The 21829-nt window shown below is 42.0% G+C and overlaps 1 protein-coding gene across 3 annotated transcripts in view; it reads right to left on the reverse strand.

The window, feature by feature from the left end:
- The window catches only part of CASK (calcium/calmodulin dependent serine protein kinase), a 202657-nt gene that overhangs the window by 59348 nt on the left and 121480 nt on the right, over window positions 1-21829 (reverse strand). For all 3 annotated transcript variants that reach the window (XM_069945841.1, XM_069945842.1, XM_069945840.1), the window contains exons 9-11: window positions 19183-19266; window positions 18472-18571; window positions 10449-10570 (exon numbers count right to left, since the gene is read on the reverse strand). In XM_069945841.1, the coding sequence (XP_069801942.1) occupies window positions 10449-10570; window positions 18472-18571; window positions 19183-19266 (306 nt within the window). The remainder of the gene's footprint in view (window positions 1-10448; window positions 10571-18471; window positions 18572-19182; window positions 19267-21829) is intronic.

Genomic DNA, 21829 nt, shown 5'->3' on the forward strand with positions numbered 1-21829 from the left:
GACAAACTGGTGTCAGAAAATTATATAGATTTGTAATTTAAAAATCTGATGTTTTCCAGCACATATCAGCTGCTGTATGTCCTGCAGGAAGTGCTGTATTTTTTCCAGTCTGACACAGTGCTCTCTGCTGCCACCTCTGACCATGTCAGGAACTGTCCAGAGCAGGAGAGATTTTCTATGGGGATTTGTTACTGATCTGGCCAATACACAAACACAGAAAAGTGCAAAAGCAACTTATAAAGAATCAATGGAGCCGCATCACAGAGAGTGAACGTCACCTGCCCCCAGTGATCGGGAGTAGACCAGCACGGACAGCAATATATTATATATACACACACACACACACAGCGGCACTGGCATCCCTGTGCCAGTCTGTTCACATAAGAAAACACAAAGCGATGTACCTAGTGGTACATTTGCTTTAAATAAGTTAAGGGATAGACAAATCATGAACATTATGGAGGAGATCAAACTTCCTGCAAAGGATCAGTGGGGAAAATGCCCATAGGAACAAAATTACATTGCTGCCTCTTTTATTTTTAAAAATGCATTTGAAAAGATTAAGCTAGAACCTGATTGGTTGCTATAAACCCGGGATTCCTTGTTCCTTTGCACAAGGTTTGATAAATTCACCTCCATGTTAATTGTGTGTTCCACTTTTTACCAAGGCTGGGTTCACACTGTTTTTAAAATGGCCACTTTTTTTTTTTCTTTTTACAGACTGCAAGAATGCAATATAAACCCAGCCCAATACAGATACTAATACCTAAATGGAAGCAGGCATTTGGGAATCTACTCCTAACCTTGTACTAAAGAATGCCGCACACAGGCTAAATAATAAATAATAATAATTAGGCTGGACAGAGTAAATTCTTTATTTCATTTTCATGCTCCTCCAGCCAAGGACCAAAGCACCAAACACTGATAGGAGCACCGCCATCCAGAATGATTGCTTTACCATCTGGAAAGAAGGCCATCCCTTTAACCCTTTGAGGACCAGGCCCAAAATGACCCAGTGGACCGCGCAAATTTTGATCTTTCTGCTTTCGTTTTTCCCTCCTCCCCTTCTAAGAGCTCTAGCACTTTCATTTTTCTATCTACAAGGCCATGTAATGGATTGTTTGTTACAGGAATAGTTGTACTGTGTAATGGGGTCTTTCATTTTACCATAACATGTATGATGGAATCCCAAATATATTATTTATGAAGATATAAATAGGTGAAATCGTAAAAAAGAATGCAATATGGTAACGTTTGGGGGGTTCCTGTGTCTACGTAATGCACTATATGGTAACAGCGACATGATACCACTATTCTATAGGTCAGTCCGAACACAACCATATGCAGGTTACACAGATTCTCTAATGTTATATATATATATATTTTTTTTATGAAATCCTTTTTGGCAATTATTAATAAAATGGGCCTATTGTGTTGCTTATTCCGTCATGATCTCTAGTTTTTATTAATACCATATTTGTGAAGATCAGACGTTATGATCACTTTTTATGAATTTTTATATATATATATATATATATATATATATATATATATATATATATATATATATATAGTAACAAAAATCGGTAATCCGCGCATTTTTTTCCCCTCTTTTCGTCTACGCCGTTCACCGCTCGCAATGACGCTTGTTATATTTTAATAGATCGGACAATTACGCACGCTACGGTATATTATATGTTTATTTTTATATGTTTTATTTATATAATGGGAAAGGGGGGTGATTTAAACTTTTATTGGGGGAGGGGTTTTGGGGTAGTGTGTTAAGTGATTTTAACTTTTTTTTTATGCATTTTAAGTTTGGGGGACTTGTACATTGATTACTTTCATTTAATACACTGATCATTGCTAAGCCATAGGCATAGCATTGATCAGTGTTGTCGGCGCTCTAGACACTGACTAGACACGGGCAGGGAGCTGCCCAGATGACTACCTCCCCTGTCTCTGCGCTCCCAGGCTATTTAACTGCTTTTTAGCTGTAATAAAGCTGCTACTGCAGCCACATACACTATGTCCCACAGGCTGGGCAGCAGCTTTATCCAGCCATGCAGGGAACCATATCAGCCAAAACAGGCTGATTGGCTCCTTTAAGTTTACAGTGATATAAGCTACTTTACTTACAAAAAAAAAAAAGTCTGTTACCGGTGATACCAGGTGTCAGGAAGAGATCGATTTGACCACATACAAATGGGGGTGTTCTAGCATCTTCTGTGTATCAATCCATGAATGGACATCTATAAAGCGGCCCTTTACAAGTGTTACACCTTCGGATGGTGCCATTTCTTTCAGTAAGTATACATTCTGCATCTCCAAACATCACATTACAATAGCAAACTACTTAAAGCGTGTTTTATGAGTCGTGCAATAGTAAATGGTAAAGTGCAGATTCTTGCTGTACCGCTGCTGTGTAATGACCTTGTGCAGTAATCATTCCCATTTAATGTTCTTCTCTTCCACAAAGGAAAGCTGTAAATATCCGGCACGCGAGTGACAGAGTCCTCTCTTGGCTCTTATCTGTTTAATGTGGAAGCAGGTGTAGCTCAGTCAACAGTAAACAGGATTAATAAGCACGCTAATGGCTTCAATTTCCTAGGTAAATAATGCACAGAACAACAATGCTTGATGAAAAGATGAACATTAGTCCATTACTTACATGATCACCAACACAGAAGGAAATACTTAGTCTATAAAAAGAATCCACTATTACAGGTTTTATTGGGCATAGTAGACTTAAGGGGAACATGTCTGGGTCTTCAATCGACCATAAATTTTATTAAATAAAGGAGAAGTCCAGTGAAAATTTTTATTAAAGTATTGTATTGCCCCTAAAAGTTATACAAATCCCCAATATACACTTATTATGGGAAATACACAAAGTGTTTTTTCCCTGCACTTACTACTGCATCAAGGCTTCACTTCCCGGAAAACATGGTGAAGTCACTTCCTGGATAACATGGTGAAGTCACTTCCTGGATAACATGGTGAAGTCACTTCCTGGATAACATGGTGAAGTCACTTCCTGGATAACATGGTGAAGTCACTTCCTGGATAACATGGTGAAGTCACTTCCTGGATAACATGGTGAAGTCACTTCCTGGATAACATGGTGAAGTCACTTCCTGGATAACATGGTGAAGTCACTTCCTGGATAACATGGTGAAGTCACTTCCTGGATAACATGGTGAAGTCACTTCCTGGATAACATGGTGAAGTCACTTCCTGGATAACATGGTGAAGTCACTTCCTGGATAACATGGTGAAGTCACTTCCTGGATAACATGGTGATGTCACTTCCTGGATAACATGGTGATGTCACTTCCTGGATAACATGGTGATGTCACTTCCTGGATAACATGGTGATGTCACTTCCTGGATAACATGGTGATGTCACAAACTGACTCCCAGAGCTGTGCGGGCTGTGGCTGCTGGAGAGGATGATGGCAGGGGGATGCTCAGTGTCCCTCCAGTGCCCTGTGTCCCTCAGTGTCCCCCTGCCATCATCCTCCCTAGCAGCCACAGCCCGCACAGCTCTGGGAGTCTGGGTGTGACATCACCATGTTATCCAGGGAGTGACATCACCATGTTATCCAGGGAGTGACATCACCATGTTATCCAGGGAGTGACATCACCATGTTATCCAGGGAGTGAAGCCTTGATGCAGTAGTAAGTGCAGGGAAAAAGCACTTTATAAGCATTTCCTGTAATAAGTGCATATTGGGGATTTGCATAACTTTTGGGGGGCAATACAATACTTTAATAAAAATTTTCACTGGAATTCTCCTTTAAATCTCAGCTTCATTGATGCTTAGGAGTCCAGTGGGCGGTGACTGACAGCTGGCTTTGGCTTCAAGTCTTTGGCAAATCTGTCAGATAATCTGTGTAAATGGACCTTAAGGGAACACACAGCTCAGTTAACTATCTGCTTGGTTCTGGAACAGCTTTCCATTACGGATTCTGTTTGAGAAGTGAGGTTTTAGTGTTTAAAAGTCAACTACTGCCTTAAAGGGAATCTGTCAGCTCTATACAAGGTACAGAGCTGATAGACAACAGTAGTTAGGTATATTATATATATATATATATATATATATATATATATATATATATATATATATATATACACACACATTAATTGGCCATACCCACTAATATTGCAAAAATGGTGCTGAGGATAAGGGTAAGGAAATTTATATTTTTAATTCTAAAATATATGCACCGGATTTGGCGCAGACAAAAAAAGTACAATTATCGTTGCGACATGGGATGCACAGAAAAATAAGTTACAAACTATGCTATAATGTGTACTCCAAAGCTATGGAAAAGGGCCGAGGCACAAACATTTAGTATAACCGAAGAAGAAGAAAAAGGTGGAAGTGAGGGCGAAAGGAGGAGGGAAAGGGGGAAAAGAAATGCAGGGGCAGGGACTATGCGATCTCTCACCGGGCTAGTAAAGGCTTGAATTTTATAGTATCTGTAAACTGCTCCCAATAATATGTCCGAAAGAAGCGGGCAGGGCAGTTGTGCAACTGAGCTATCAGACCTTCAGTATGCTTTGTGTCTTCAACTTTACGCAACCAAAAGGGAGATAGCAGGAGGTTCAGAGCATAGCCATAGGGCAGATATACTTGCCCTTACTGTGTTAACCAAGTGCGTAATACAAAGTGTTGATAAGTTTCGAGTGATATTTCCAAGTTGTGCAGGAGGAAGAAAACTTGGGTAAAAGGAACCTGGTAGTAGTCTGTAAAGGTGGAAGCAAAGCACCACACTTCCCTCCAGAAAGACACCAGCTTGGGGCAGCTCCACAGTGTGTGTAAGAGACAGACGGGGAAGTATACTTTGTTTAATAAGTTCCCATCTGTCTGCGTCTTTTGCATTTCACAGGACTTTTCTTTTAAAAGCAAAATCATTCAAATACTAAATTAAAGACTAAGCTATTTGTGCTTTGTTCAGAATATTGGATTCTTATTTTACAATCTCACATGCTACAATCTGGATTTGACTAAAATTAAATTTGTTATTTAGACACTGAATACTACACATCCTCTAATTCTACTTCTCCCTATGGTGGACTGGTTAACCAAGCTTTAAATATTTTTAAACATTAGGTACTTTTTTCAAATTTATTTCCTTTATTTCCTTTTTAATTTTGTGTACTATAAAGACTCTTTAAGCGTTGAGATATAAACCTATAAACAAGGCTGACCTCATCATTTGCAATTATGTTCCAGTTACATCTATGATTAAGCTCACTAAAGGGTCCATTTACACAAAGATTATCTGCCAAAGATTTGAAGCCAAAGCCAGGAATGGATTTGAAAAGAGGATAAATCTCAGGCTTTTCTTTATGACCTGATCTCTGCTTATAGTCTGTTCCTGGCTTTGGCTTCAAATCTTTGGCAGATAATCTGTCAGATAATCTTTCTGTGTAAATGGACCCTTACATACAAAAACCTAATAAAAAAAGAAACACTAATGAGAGACTCCAGCAGCATGCCTCAATGCACTGTGAGTTCTGGCAGCAGGGGATCAGACCAGATCAGTCAGCCTTCACCACCTAGGCAACCTTTTTTTTAGCTTGGTGTGTCAAAATTCAGGTGGTATGTCACTTAATCCAAAACAAAACATAAAATTTTACGATATTTATAGTTTTAACAAAAATATACAACCCCAGTCCCCATCCAATCACCAGCATACACCCCAGTCCCCCTGCCCCAATGCCTTCATCGGCATACACCCCAGTCCCCCTGCCCCCATCCCTTCACCAGCATACACCCCAGTCCCCCTGCCCCAATGCCTTCATCAGCATACAGCCCAGTCCCCCTGCCCCCATCCCTTCATCAGCATACACCCACAGTCCTCGTGCCCCTAATGCCTTCACCAGCACACATCCCCAGTCCCCCTGCCCCCATCCCTTCACCAGCATACACCCCCAGCCCCCCATCCACATACACCCCCAGTCCCCCTGCCCCCATCCCTTCACCAGCATACACCCCAGTCCCCCTGCCCCAATGCCTTCATCGTCATACAGTCCAGTCCCTCTGCCCCCATCCCTTCATCAGCATACACCCACAGTCCTCGTGCCCCTAATGCCTTCACCAGCATACATCCCCAGTCCCCCTGCCCCCAATGTCTTCACCAGCATTCACCCCAGTCCCCCATCCCTTCACCAGCATACACCCCCAGTTCCCCTGCCCCCAATGTCTTCACCAGCATTCACCCCAGTCCCCCATCCCTTCACCAGCATACACTCCCAGTCCCCCTGCCGCCAATGCCATGTACAACTCCGACATCAAATTGGACTGAGCACAATGTCTACAGGTCTCCTTCACTGTGTTCCACAATTTGTAAAAATATTCACAAAATAAAATGTGGTAAAGTGGATAACCAGCAGTCATATGTTTCCTGTTACTCAGAGACGAAAGAACTTGTGTTGTGGCTGCAGCTTCCTCAAACAACAAGAAAGGCAAACTGAGGAAGTAGGAACCATTAATCTGCAATTTTTAATACTTGCTGTTAAAAATATCGGATCACAATGTACCGAAAGGTGCAAGACAACACTTTCCACACTTGCACTTGGAATGAGTGTTTGAAGCCATGCGCACAGTTCCTTCCCAATAGTCGTGTGAGGTTGCTGAGATTACTGCCAACATTGTGGCTAGGAGTTAAGATATGAAAGCATGGTTAGGATATGAGAGCGAACACGAATGTGATAACTTACCTCTATGTACAGTTTGTTAACACAGTAACATGCAATGGGTGTGGACATGTCAGGCCTTAGCCACACCCAAGACTTTAGCCTTAAAGGGAATGTGTCACCTAAATTTCATTCACCGATTAGAATCAGACACAAAGTTATTTTACTCTAATCTGTTTCTATTTTTTAACAATTTCCCCCCCCCCTATTTGCACATTGTTATGGAGTCTGCCATATTGCCTGGGCTTAACAGCATTTAGTGACATGCTTTACAGCAAGACTCATGAACATGGACAACAATAGACAGACTCTGAATGTGAAACATTAATGAGCGCTCTGTGACCTGTGAAGAGGTCATTTCACAGAGATCTGCTATTGTCTCCTTTACCCCCTGGTGTCACATGACGCTGCAATGCTGTACAGATCACTTTACAGCAGCCTCCTCTTATCACCACAGACACAACAGGAAGTCTCGGCTTAGTTTTAGCCCCAGTAGTGAAAATGAAAACTGCAAGATATCAGGATTATTTTATAATATAGAGAAAAATGGAAAATTAGAAAAAAAAAATCATTTTCTAACAACACATTTGCTTTAAAACCCTCTAAGCCAGAGATGGGGAACCTTTCAGCCCTACAGCTGTTAAAAAAAACTACAGCTCCAATTATGCATGGAAGGACAAAGCTTGTCATTGTGAAACATCTGTAAGGGCCAAAAGGTTCCTGATCCTGTTCCTGGACTGTGGAGACTGGATTTCTGCTGCTAGACGGTACCAGGTTTCTTCACAAGCGTGGTCCCAGCTTGGGAAGCTGCAAGCCTAGTGGACCAGATGAAACCAATGCATGGCAGCCAGTGGGTCTGGGAAGAGGAGTAGTCAGAACTGTATTCAGAAAAGAAATCAAATACAGGCAGGCAGTACAGCTTCTGGCCAGCAACAGGAGAATCAGTTCAATACAGGAGAGGTCAGGCCAGAGAACAGGCACAGGTAAGGACGCCTACAATATCAGGATGGCACACCTTTGCAATGAACTCTAGGAACCAACAATGCTCAGTTCTGGCCTGTGAAATATATGCAGAAGGCCGCAGCTGGCCCCTAAATACAAAAGGAGGAAGACAGCAGCTGCACAAGGCATGGAGCAGAGGAAGGAGTGGAAAGCACAGGTAGGCCTGATACCAGGAGCAAAGCGAGGCTGTGGCAGGATAGCAGATGTGCAGCAACTACTCTGACAGAACTGTGGTTCTCAACCGGCAGCAAGTAGGACCACAAGGGGGATGTAGAATGAGGGGTACACACTGTGTGGTTAAAACAAAATGAACACTTTGGGCTTCCAGTGCAGAAGGGTTGTTAAATGACACCATTCAGTTATGTCCTGAAGTACTAATCATGGCTCCTAGGGAGCCACCCACCCAGCTTTCCCCATAAACGCCGCACGCTGTGTACTCAGCAGACAGGAAACTGGAACACAACAAGGTAGTCAGTGGCACGGTGTGGAACAAGTATTTCTCTAGCTTACATCTGTAAATTAGAAATAGATTATGGAATTACTACACATGCAATTCCCAACAAAAACCCAGCACATTTTCTATAAGTCAAAGAAATGAGAACATATATCACACAGACGGCATAATAAAGAGCTCCAGTCCTTTATGCAGTACTCACTAGTGCCTGAAACTGTGCATGACAAACCATCCGGTGGTTAGAGTCTTTCCAAGTATTTGCTGTATCAAAGACGACTGGACGTTCCTAACCAATAACTATAGTGAAAGGTGAAAGAATCTGAATGACAGACACAAGCAAGATTATAACCATTGGACAATGCTTGTGTAAAATATTTTGTGGTACTAGGTCTATCACTCATCAAAAGCATCAGCCATAAAGAAAACAGTCAGCCACTTACCAGGGTAAAAGCTTAAATATCCAAGTAAAACCCCATATTAAAGAGTTTGGCCAATATCTGCTGCATACTGAACACATTGCACAACTACAACGAGACCTACGGGTAAGCACACAACCTCTGATCCCAGACTGGCCGCTGTTTAACAAAAGGAGATATTGCTCTTCTGCTCAAGGGAAATCTAACTAGTAAAATGGTTGACATCGGTATTCAGAAAGCTTTTCCTGGAATGTGACCACTAGGCCTGAGTGTAAAATATACAGATTTCTCTGCATGCCTAACCCCAGCTAGTGACAAAAAGGACCGCAGACCATCAGAAGCCACTACAGAGCCAAAGAAAATTATATACGCCTTAGTTACAATCTCTATAAAACAAAAACATTGTATAACAGTTATTAAAAAGCAACAGGTCGTATGTGAACTCCTGTAGGTGATGTAATACAGATTCAAGCCAATTGGTTACACCATTTTGGAGTTATAAATAAAAAAAACCAATATGTAAATGAGCTGGCGCACTGGGGGAGTGCACTGGCCCACCTGCTACACCTACTTAAAGAAGCCGTCCACTTATTTGGTGCATAAACTTACCAATGATGATTGATGTCCCGCTGCGCGGCTTCATTTCAGTCCTACGGTGTTGTTAAAATCCTGCGGGCAGTGAAGTCACAGCCCTTCTGACCCCTCCTCTTCTATAGGGCTATTTAAGGCCGGAAGTCAGGGTCCCCAATGCATCCCCATGAGAGTGCTCTGACTTCCGGCCTCCCTTGCTGCAGGTCATATAGGCTCCCACAGGATTTCAGCTGCACTGTAGCACCGGACTGAAGATGTGGGGGAGGGATTAAAAAACAAAAGAAAAAAAAAAAACAAAAAAAAAAGTGCACTGCTGCTTGAAGCATATGCATATAACGTATACATAGTCACACCTTCCTTGGCCTAGGTAACGGACGCTTACTGCACAAGCGGGGGATACACGCAGTGCACCAAAGCATCTCATTTGCATGTTAGTTTTTCTCATCTATAAAACAACCCAACTTTTTCCTTTAATAAGAATTTGTATGTCTCTAAAAGAACTTTGCCTACTTTTTACAATGATTTATTGTCTTGTTATCCAGTGTAACCGGCTGCAGTAAATGGCATCTGTATTCTGTCAAGATGAATTTCCAGGTCGCCACACCACTATAGGTTGCCTTTTCTTAATGTGAAATAGATATTAAGGGTAGCTTCACACAAAACGGATCCACAGCGAATTTTCATTCTGCTGTGGATACGTGACCCGGCCCCTTTAAACCACCCCCGCACCATACATTACTGAAGGGGCCAGGTCACAATTCCGCAGCGGAATGAAAATTGTGAGCGTCACTATACCAGGATCCGCAGCGGATTTCGCTGCAAACCCTCCGGTATGTGTGAAGCTACCCTAAAAGGGTATTCTGCGAATATTTAATTTTTTTATATAGTGCAGGGAGTGATTGGGGGAGATGTGATACTTCCCTGCCCTGTTTCCTCACAGATCCCGCTTAGGCTCCTTTTGGTTTTGCGCCGCTCATTCTCTCTCCCTGCCTTCAATACGACCTATTAGTGCTGGAGCTTCTCACCAAGCCATTCAATGGTTGCAGCGGTGGTCAGTCTTCACCGGTGATTGGCAGAGTGGAGAAAATACACTATATATATATATATATATATATATATATATATATATATATATGCAGTAGATAGAGATCCCTATACTTTGGCAATGCAAAAAAGTACTCGACATGGCTAGAAGCAGCTGCACCTTTCCTGTCTGTAGTAAGAGATGTGCGAGTTCTTTGTCAATGTAACTTGAAAACAATGTACAGAAACTTACATCTAGAAGTGTGTGCAAGTGCTGGTCTTGGAAAACACTATGCAGGAAATCAAGGTCTTTCTCACTGCAGTCTGTAAGTGCATGGATCTCCTCCAGACTATCCAGGACTTGAGACACTGCTCCTATAGGCAAACAAGAAGGGGGACAAAAACTGAGACATTTCTATGGAAAAATGACCTTTGGATAAGAAAAGCAATTGACTGTGATTAATGAAAGTCTTTACTCGGAAAGGCAACGCCATCCAGAGACACTTAGAGAATAGGAAGCGGCAAAGAATACAAATCGGAACCTGTGGGAAGAACAAATGAGCTGAAACGATGAAAATGTGTTACTGAAGGGCTTGATAAACATAGGAAAGCGTACAATAGCTGCACACTTCTGCCTGCCACATCCTCAGGTTATAGAGCGGAGGCAGACTACTTCAGGAACATTAGTAACAATTGGTAGGAAGAACTACATCTAGCACATTTATGGATAAATGATATTTTATATTCTATTGAGCAAGAAACAATATGAAGAATATCACCAAATCCAGCGAACACAAGACTGTGCCATAAGTCACTCTGCATACTGGACATTGTGAAAATGTGAATACAAAACCCAATGTCAAAGTGTTCAAATAGCAGAAGCACCAGATGCGTAAATTAAAGGGGTTATTATGTGTTATTTGTTGTCAAATGAAAATGTATAGGCTTTGTAATATAAAACTTCAGGTCTGCAAAATTGCTCAGATCATAAAACTGATGTGTTTATTGAATTGTAGTCACATAGGCCATTGTAAGAAGTATGGCAGTGTCTGTTGTGATCCACAGCTGTAGCTTCTAACCACACTTACACACTGATCAGCCCAAACATAACAGTATTAAGTCCCTCTCGTGCCACAAGGACAGCTCTGACTAGTACTGTCCAATCCAAACAGATCCACAAGTTTTCTCAATGTCCTCTGAACGCGAACGCTCATCATTTGACACTCTGTGGCTGGAGAAGTTTGATGCCGCCCTAGGGCTGCCAGGAAAACATTAATACGGTCTATGGCTGTAACTATGTTTTTCAGGGCTCCATATAGTGGCATCCAACTTCTCCAGCCATCGGGAGTCAAATGAGAAGCATTCAGGTTCATAAAACGTTGTCAAATCCGAAGAGTTTGGTAAGTTTGCTCAACACTAGCTCTGACCTCTTCAGGCATGGACTCCAAAAGATCATTGATGGTGTTCAGTGCTACCTGTCATCCAGGATACTAGCAGCAGATATTAGAGGCCACTGCCACCTAGGGAATACTGCTGCCATAAAGTTGTGCAACAATGTTGCGGTAGGTAGTGCATGACAAGTAACGTCCACATGAATGCCAGGATACAAGGCTTCCCGGCAGAACATAGCCCAGCATGTCCCACTGCCTGTGCCGGCTTGTTGCCTAGCCTTACTGCATGCAGGTCCTCACTCTTCCATAGGTAGGCAAGGCACCCAGGGGTCCACTTGATGGAAGAGAAAATCTGATTGATCAGATGGGCCACATGCCAACATCCAGTGCTAGTGCTCATTCTTCTGTGGGCAAGGGGTCAACATGGAAACTGTGTGCTAATGTGGTCTGTTATGCAGCTACAATGCATGGTGTGGTCTGCCATTTCTCTTTCTATAATATCTATCTTTTATATGACTTTATAGTACACCATATAAGCATCTTATAAGGTCATAATAACAATGAAAGAAAATTGTTAATTAAGAACATGCAAATGGTTCCATCAGATGGAACATTGGGAACCAAGATAGCAAAACCATTCCAATTAAATTATAAAAAGAGAAAATAACAAACCATAGCAATATGCTAAGTGCTACAGTAGCCCTTGGTGAGAACAGAGCAGATGTGCTAGACTTCTCTCCACGGGTATCAATGAGCCTTCAGCACTTTTCGGTAGGTACTAACTACTTCACACCACATGCATGTGAGAAGACTTGCAGCTTTGGAGGTGCTTTGACTCCCCTAGCTATCACATCATAGAAACTGTAGACTAGACAGACCCTTAAAGTGTCCCTGTCCTTTAAAGAAAAAAAACAAACACTTTTAACAAGTCAAAGACTTGGTCGAGGTCTGAGTGTTCAGTCCCATACTGATCGTGAAAATGAGCGCTATGTGCGGCCCTCCCATATCGGCGTCATGTGATGAGCCAGGCTCCTAATGTAGGTCTATGGAACCCGACTCACTGACACAAAGCCGGAAGCAGTACAAAAATTTTAAGCAGCAGAGTGTAGTAAAAAATATATAATAGGGAGCTCACCAGACTGGACCAACCATCCGTCAGACAACCCCAAGCATAAGCGGAGACAACAGGAATAAAACATCACCTTTTAGTTGAAGTGTTGTCTTCGCTTATTCTTTACAAAGCAGGGAGCAGACTGCAGAACGGTCCTCTCCCCGCTCATTCCCACTATTAGTACAGCTTTTTTGTCTCTATGACAAGTCAAAAGTTTTTATAACATTGACACTTTAAAATACTACTATCTCAAGTGACCCCGGAAGGCTTTTTTTTAAGAGTAATCTGATAAGTTTTTAGCATTTAAAAACATACAGAAATACCTTATGAGCCAAGCATTCTGCATATATACAGAAGAACAGAAAGTGGCCACAGACTGGGGCTGATCTTACGTGTAAGTAACCGATCTGTTCAGCATTTCTGTCACTAGTTTATGCTGCCCTCATTTAGGGTGTGTTCACACGTAACGGATCCCCAGCGGATTTCTCGCTGCATATTCGCAACCAGATCCGCTGCGGATCCCTGCCCTGTACACTGGGCAGACAAACTCGCAGCAGGATGCCAGATGCCGCCAAAGCGTGTACATCCCCTGCTCCCCGCTCCAGCTTGCTTCGGTGCTCCCAGCACGTCCCGCTCGGCCAATCAGTGCGCTGCCCCGCCGCAGCACACTGATTGGCTGAGTGGGACGTGAGGAAGCCGGGAGCCCCGAAACAAGCCGGAGCGGGGACCAGGTGACGTATACACTCTGGCAGCGAGGGGTTAACGGGACAGGCTGTGGACATACTCACATGAGGATATGCATCCCGCTGCGAGTTTGTCTGCTCATGTTTATACAGGGCAGGAATTCACAGCGAGAAATCCGCCGCGGATCCGTTGTGTGTGAACGCAGCCTTAAAGTTGCATAAACCTAGTGACAGATTTCCTTTAAGGAATTAGATGCACATACAGGTACAAACACATTAATATATCCATAAATGTGCCAATTATTTCTCCTCTGTAAAAAAAAAAAAAAAAAAAAATATTATATATATTAGGTGAAATGGCATTTATTCTCTATGGGCATGCAAAAAGCAGTGAGGATAAAGCATAAGGCAGTCAAAAGGAAAACAAAGGAATACCTACTTTCTGCAGCTAGGAGTCCTAGTAGGGCAGCATTAAGGCGGACAGAAGTGTAGATTTAGAAATAGCATGTTAGTTGCAAGCATAAGCCAAGCAAATTACAGTAAGTATACAATGCAAAACTGTGGATCTAACACACATACACATATACATTTCCTATATAAAATACAATAAATAAAAATAGACCGATTTCATATAGGAGTTGAGATCTGTTGATGCAGAAGTAACACTATAAATCACTTCTCAGGCGGCCTGATAACATAATTTCTGCTCATGACTCATTGAATGCAAACACATACTCCGTGTTATCACAATAAATCCACTGCCGCATAAAGGACTTACCAGACTGTAAAATCCCAGTGAAAATATCACTGCCTGTATGTAATACTATAGAGAGACTAAGTCCTGCTTCTGTCAATATACAGGCATAAATGGGACATGGGCATAAACTAAACCAAGTGCCTATCTCCCCATCCATTTCAATGTTTTGTTTTTTTTTATCATGTTTGTTGTGCTCCATTTGTAGATTTCAGTCAGTGTTCCTTTGGACGGACATTAAATTTGTTAATCCCACATTTTTTGTCCATTCTTGGATCTCGAAAGAACAGTGCACTTCAGTTTAGATCCTTCATAAATGATCATAGTATAGGAGAGAGAGAAAAACGGAAGGGATTTCCTTTCACGTCCGTTCACTGAACATGTGCAGACGAAGATAAACTGAAGCAAACAGATGGACAAGAGTCAATTTATTTTTTTTTTATCCAAAATGTAAACGAACCATTTCAAAAACCTGATAGTTTTGCAATCAGTTTGCTCATTAGTTTGTATTTATCTGCTCATTTAATATGGAGGGACTTATACAGGAAAAACAGTGATGTGAACCCAGCCTAGGCTACATTCACACCTCAGTATATTTTCCTGGATGGAAATCTAGATCCTCTATTTTTCATCCGCATCCGTTTTGCATCCGTATTGTGTTCCGTATTGTTATCCATTTCTATCAGGCAGGATAGACGGATCCGTGATACGGATGGTTTTACGAATTGCAATGTACTCTCTGCAAATTTTGTGCTCTCCATAGACTTGCATTGGGGTGTCCTTTCTGTAATTACGGACCGTATTACAACATGTCCGTTTTTTTTTTTTTTTGTCACGGATCCGGGAAAAAAAAACAAAAAAAAAAAACCTGGATGTATGAATAGCACTACAGAAAATAATGGGTTGTAATGTATTCCGTATTTCCTGGTCCGGGAAAACGGATGAAAAATACTGACGTGTGAATGTAGCCAAACACAGGTATTATTCAGACTATCATTCTTTACATTTAGTGCTGCCCTCCCTATAAGTGTGTATTCTAGTCATACAAAGGATGGCTATTTTCATTTAGATCAAAGCATCCACCATATTACCAGTATGTAAATGAGGCAGAATCACCCTAGTGTTGGCGATCTTAAAGTGAAAGAGTTTTCTAAAAACTTGGGGAGATCACTACTATATAGTACCAATCATGTGGCCATCTTGGTCACTTTTCCTTGCCCTGATTCATAAGGAGGCCGATCAGCTGGATAAAGAGGAAGGGCGTTCCCACACTTTCTGAATGACACCAGCTTATATACGTCAAACAAAAAACACATTACAAATCTGTGGCAATATGTGGCAATTCAGATTTTATGGGACAATGTTAAACCCAAGTAAATCAGACCTTTACATGAAGGTTCTCTCAATAGATTCTTTGTTGTATAATGGAAAGTATTATCCACTAAGAAGAACTTCTTGTACTGGAGAAACCTCTACAGCAAACCCTGCAATGTGGATGTGTTCTATGAACCACTGGCACCAGCATGCCCTGCAGCTAGAAGGCGCACATCTGATGTCTGGGCTATTTATCACATACTGTATATATCTAGGCAAGGCTGAGATGACATTTGCATTCACATTTCTGCTCCGTTATGGTAACAGAACCCCCCCCACAAGTGTAATGCTGGATTTTATTGATACCAATGGGGGATCTCTCCAACTTTAATGGTGTCTGAAGGGGTTCCCCAAATGTTCTAATTTTGCAAAACTAAAATTTATAACACAGCGAGGCCATTTAGGTATGGGCACTGAACATTGAGCTGCCTGTCAGCAGAACAAACTATCCTCTCAACTGGTGATCAACCTGGCATGCCACGTGCGCATGACCTCAAGTAACCCTCCTCCCAACACTGTATCATGGGTTGTATGCAAGTATGAGTACATTATTAGCATTTACAGCCAGGTCCTTCACTGGCTATGGCTGCCACCTGTTACTTTTCCAGTCAACACAACCAACTGAAATCTATACCAATATATCAGGAGGATTAGCAATGTAAAAATAAAGTTCGCTGTAAACGATGGACTATATGACCTGTATAAATCCAAACAAACTTTTTTTTTCTTTTATATTTGTTTTTAATGCAATATCCTGCATATGATTATGAAAAGCAGCCATCCTGCATGACCTGCTGCAAACAGCATTCAAAGACATGCTTTACAGTAGCCACATGGATCACTGGAAACAGTCTGCACTCACTGACTTCTATGGGAGAGTTTTCTGAGCATGATCTGTCACCTGTGCAGTGGTCCTTGTGTCTGGGGGAGAAGTTGACCTTCTGAATGGCCTGATCCTGTCTCATATGTATATGTAAAATCGTATATGTATACTGATGACTGTCATCCTGCATGTGATGTCAGTGAGAAGTAACCTCTACAGCGCAGGAAGTTTCAGCTTACCATCAGCTACTTTTTTCCCACTTGGATCGGCAGAGATCCAGGTGGTGCAGTCCTTTTTTTTAAAAAACAAACAAAAACAAAACACACTGCCCATTTCCCGCACTCGGGTACATGGGAAAACAACATTGTCAATGTCAAAAATATAAAAAAAAAACAAAAAACGGTGTGGTTTACATCTCTATCACCAGGAAACCATTGCACAGCCAGAAATTGCTGAAGAGGATATTTTAACATTTTACAGATAAAAGCACACTATATTTAACTATCAAAGTGTTACCACCACCCAAAAAACCACACACACTCTTTGAAATATACAACAGTGAGAAAATCGGCTAGAAGTAAACCAAAATGTCCTTCCTGAACAAGGCCGGCACTCCACTTCATTGGGCAATCATCTGATTCTTTTAAGCACTTTAAGGGGTGTTATAAAACAAAGTTATGTCGTAAAGGAGAACAAACGTGTTGTTTTTAGTAGATTACATCCCTGCACCAGTTTTATTCCTCATGTATCTACTCACTCCCTGGTTCCCTCTCTGTTCAGACACTTTCCCACAATCCCCCTTGATTGCAGGTGAAGTGAAAACCAGCAACCAGTACTAATAGGACAAATCATGTGACTGGGATTGCATTGAGCATTAATGACCCAACACAGTGGATGAGTGGCTGGCCATAACCAACAATGCAGGGAACATGGCCGATTAGTAGGTCTTTATCTTTCAAACGATACATTTGAAGAAATGCTTGTACATTTGAAATTTTATTTATCATAATGCATCTGGATAGGTTGAATTTTCTTTGTGACACTCCCCTTTCAGGCAGCAGATTGCTTAAAGCAGAAGTCTGGTGAAAATTTTTAACAAAGTATTGTATTGCTTCTAAAAAGTTATACAAATCCCCAATATACACTTATTTTGGGAAATGCTTTAAAGTGCTTTTTCCCTGCACTTACTACTGCATCAAGGCGTCACTTCCTGGGTAACATGGTGATGTCACTTCCTGGGTAACATGGTGATGTCACTTCCTGGGTAACATGGTGATGTCACTTCCTGGGTAACATGGTGATGTCACTTCCTGGGTAACATGGTGATGTCACTTCCTGGGTAACATGGTGATGTCACTTCCTGGGTAACATGGTGATGTCACTTCCTGGGTAACATGGTGATGTCACTTCCTGGGTAACATGGTGATGTCACTTCCTGGGTAACATGGTGATGTCACGACCCGACTGCCAGAGCTGTGTCGGCTGTGGCTGCTGGAGAGGATGATGGCAGGGGGATGCTCAGTGTCCCTCTGCCATCATCCTCTCCAGCAGCCACAGCCCGCACAGCTCACAGGGAGTCGGGTCGTGACATCACCATGTTATCCGGGAAGTGACATCACCATGTTATCCAGGAAGTGAAGCCTTGATGCAGTAGTAAGTGCAGGGAAAAAAGCACTTTATAAGCATTTCCTGTAATAATTGTATATTGGGGATTTGTATAACTTTTGGGGGGCAATACAATACTTAAAAATTTTCACTAGACTTCTCCTTTAATCAGCTGACCGTTGTTCAACCCATTTACTCTATAGACATGCATGCTTGGCTGTATTTTCACTAAAGAGAAGAGAGTCATATGATGCTGTGCTAAGACATGATGGCATTGGTAGTGTAGCCCAGTTAAAAAAAAAAAAAAAAGCAGGGTGAAATCTAGGAATTAACCAGGCATCTGATCTAAAGCAAAGAGAAGACTGGCCAGTAACATGTACATATATATATATATATATATATATATATATATATATATATATATATAATGAATATGCAGTCTCCAAGATCATCATCATCCATGGTGGGACAGTACGGTATCATGCAGACGCTACATTTATAGCAACCAAAGACACTGTAATACAAGAAAATCTACCTGATGAAGTTGGGTCTTCAGAAAAGTCTGGTAATTCTTCAGGAGGATCTCCATAAAATGAGTTGAATTTGTGGCTAGACACGGCAGCTAAAACTGCTCCCTACAGAAAGACAAAATATTATATACTGATGTGTGACGTGTACAACATGTAGTTATTAGCAGGAGAAAATTATAGAGGGGGAAAGAGAAATATGGCTTCCTTTACAGGCACCACTAGCGGCCATGGTGAGCACTGCGGGTACACGAGTAGTTATGAAGCCATAAGCTGTTGCAGTAGAGAATGGGATGCGTTAGGTAGGGTCCCATGGTTAAACCCCCTGCAAACAGCTTGTTATCCCCTATCCTACAGAAGCATCTATGGGAACAGACAGAATAAATGGATGTGTAAAAGGGGCCACGGTCTTAATTTGTACCGGTCATTAGAAAAAAAAACTTGACATGTCACAGAGACATATTAAAAGTTTTGAAAGTTTTGGTCGGGGTCTGAGTGTTCAGACCATGATTGATCAGGAGAATGAGCCAGCTCAGCGTGTTCTCTCCTGGCTCTGCATTGTATGACCTAGACGTCCGAATAATGTAAGTCTATGGAGCTCAGACAGACAGAGCAGGGGGAGTACTGCACAGAATCTCAGTCGTCTTCCTGACTTAAAGGTCACTGGAAACACAGATTTAAAGAAACGCTTTCAGTGTTGGGATAATTTATAAACTAACCTTTAATTTCCTCCTTGCATTAAATTTTCGTAGTTGTTCTACAGTTTCTGGCAAGTGGATCTTGTATGCATAGCGATCTCTTTCCTGTGACAATGGAAAGTTCCATTTAAAAAGGTAAAGCAGCAAGGCAAATGAAAAATTTTGTGAGACAAATGTACATATAACTATTTAAAAAACCACAACAGCACAACACATTCACATAGGCCCCGACTGATAATCTGGCAGGCCGGGCAAATGCCCGCTGGGATGCTCAGTTTATCAGTTGGAGGGCCGCCGACCAGCCTCTCTCCTAAGTATACCACCGGCTGAACCTATACTATGTGCGGGGATACATATGGGGGGGGGGGGGGGGTTAATATGTTGCGGCTATACTATGTGGGGGCTGGCTACACAGGGACCTATACTATGTGCAGGGCTACATGGGGGGGGGGGGGAATATGCTGGGGCTATACTATGTGGGGGCTGGCTACACGGGGACCTATACTATGTGGGGGCTACAAAGGTAGGATATAATTTGTGGGCTACACAGGTGGAAGGGCTATACTATGTGGGGGGCCTATATTATGTGGGACTGCACAGGTCATCTATATTATGTGTGGGGGGCTATATTATTTAGGGGCTGCACATGGGGACCTGTGCTTTATAAGTTCTGCTGCTCAGTGGGACCTATGGTATATGGGGACTGCTGCTCAGGGGAGCCTACTATAGGGGAGCATTAAAGTCGCCTATATAATGACATAGCACGGAGAGAGTCTAATACTATATAGGCACACAGAGCTGCCTTCTATTTGGAGGCACATACTGGGTCTGACTGCTTATGTGGGAGCACAGAGGGGGCACTGTTGTAATGCAATGTAACTATGTAAAGCAATGGGGAGTATAGATGATGAGGTATAAGGTTAGGATGGTGCTGGAACGTGGAGCCTAAAGTGTTTGTCTCGCAGATTCTGGGGAGATGATTCATGACTGGAGAAATCTTCATGATGGGCTGAGCCAGATGGAAAGAAAGGAAAAAACAGACAGCTTTGACTACCAAAAAGGTCACTTATGATTCATGTAGAGCAGACGCCTCCTGTAAGTCACTGGATATAACTGCACTAAAATCACTTTTTGGGTGCATTTACACGTACAGGATCTGCAGCAGATTTGATACTGGGTTCCGTCATTGAGTAACAATGATATCAATGTACTCTTGAGGCCTGTAAATCCTTTGTATAGCTGGATCTCTACCTCTATTTGGTCACTGCTAGAGATGAGTGAACTTACAGTAAGTTTAGATTCACATGAACCCAAATCCTCTGAACTTCATCTCTAGTCAATGCTGAGGCAGATATCAAGGGAATATTATTAATAGACAGTACAGCAGTATTATCCAGTCACTGTATGGTGATGATGGCGGTGGTCATGGTGTGCCGGTTTATTGGTAATACTTGTGTTCACATAGTGGATTTTATTCAGTGACAGTATAGTGGTATTAGTCATGTTGTTGTGATGATGGTAGTGGTCTCAGTGTTGAGGTATTATATTTTACTTGTTTACTGTAATAATGGTAGTATCAGTCCCTTTATAATAGATTGGTCAGTAACAGTATGGCGGTAATATGTATAATGATAATATTCGCTTCCTGTTTACTAGTGTTATTTGGTAACTATGACAGCTATTTAGAGATAGACAGTATTATCATGCATAGAAAATTGTCTTACCAGTGCTAATATTACACAGGACGTGTGTAATATTATTTTACATATCCTAAAAATTTCCCTAGGACCCTACTTACACCTCTTATCGCTGCTGTAGTCTGTTGATGCATAAGAGATAGTAGATAGGTAGATAGATAGATACATGATATATAGTAGAAAATCCACAGCACTCTTTAGCATTGCTGTGCTGTGTTTAGATAGATAGAGACAAACAGATAGATAGAGACAAACAGATAGATAGATAGGAGATAGATAGATAGATAGATAGATAGGTAGATACAGAGGAGAAAGGAGCCGCACTTCTTCACAGGTGTAGCGGGTGCAGTTGGATGCAAATCCCTTGGCAGGGGGGATCCCCAAGTATCACACGAAAATCCAAAGCACTCCAGCATAAGGTAAAAAAAGGTAGTGGTTTATTACAGAAATGTGCAAAAACACAGAATGCAACGTTTCAGTTCTCTCACAGAACCATGCTTGATAATGGTTCTGTGAGAGAACTGAAACGTTGCATCCTGTGTTTTTGCACATTTTTGTAATAAACCACTACCTTTTTTTACCTTATGCTGGAGTGCTTTGGATTTTCGTGTGATAGATAGATAGAGATAGACTTTGCACCATTCCAGTCAACGGAACTGAGCTGCAATACAACACAACAAGACCTAAGGACACAGTGTGATATGGTATGTGGGCTGGAGGGGTGTGAGTGCCAGGGTTGATTTTCCGTCCCAGTCTGGCCCTGCATTCACACACATGCATTCTACTTACATCAGGGATGGGGAACCTTCTGCTCTCCAGCTTTTGCAAAACTACAATTCCCATTTGGCATGCTGGAGGGCAGAAGGTTCCCCATCCCTGACTTACACGTGGCTTCTAGGGCATAAAGGGCCGATCCACCATTGTCCGCAGGGAAGGCTGCCCGCATGATCGCTAGATCGTCCGGGTAGCCC

This window comes from Dendropsophus ebraccatus, chromosome 11, assembly GCF_027789765.1.
Source record: "Dendropsophus ebraccatus isolate aDenEbr1 chromosome 11, aDenEbr1.pat, whole genome shotgun sequence".
In the NCBI taxonomy this organism is placed as follows: domain Eukaryota; kingdom Metazoa; phylum Chordata; class Amphibia; order Anura; family Hylidae; genus Dendropsophus; species Dendropsophus ebraccatus.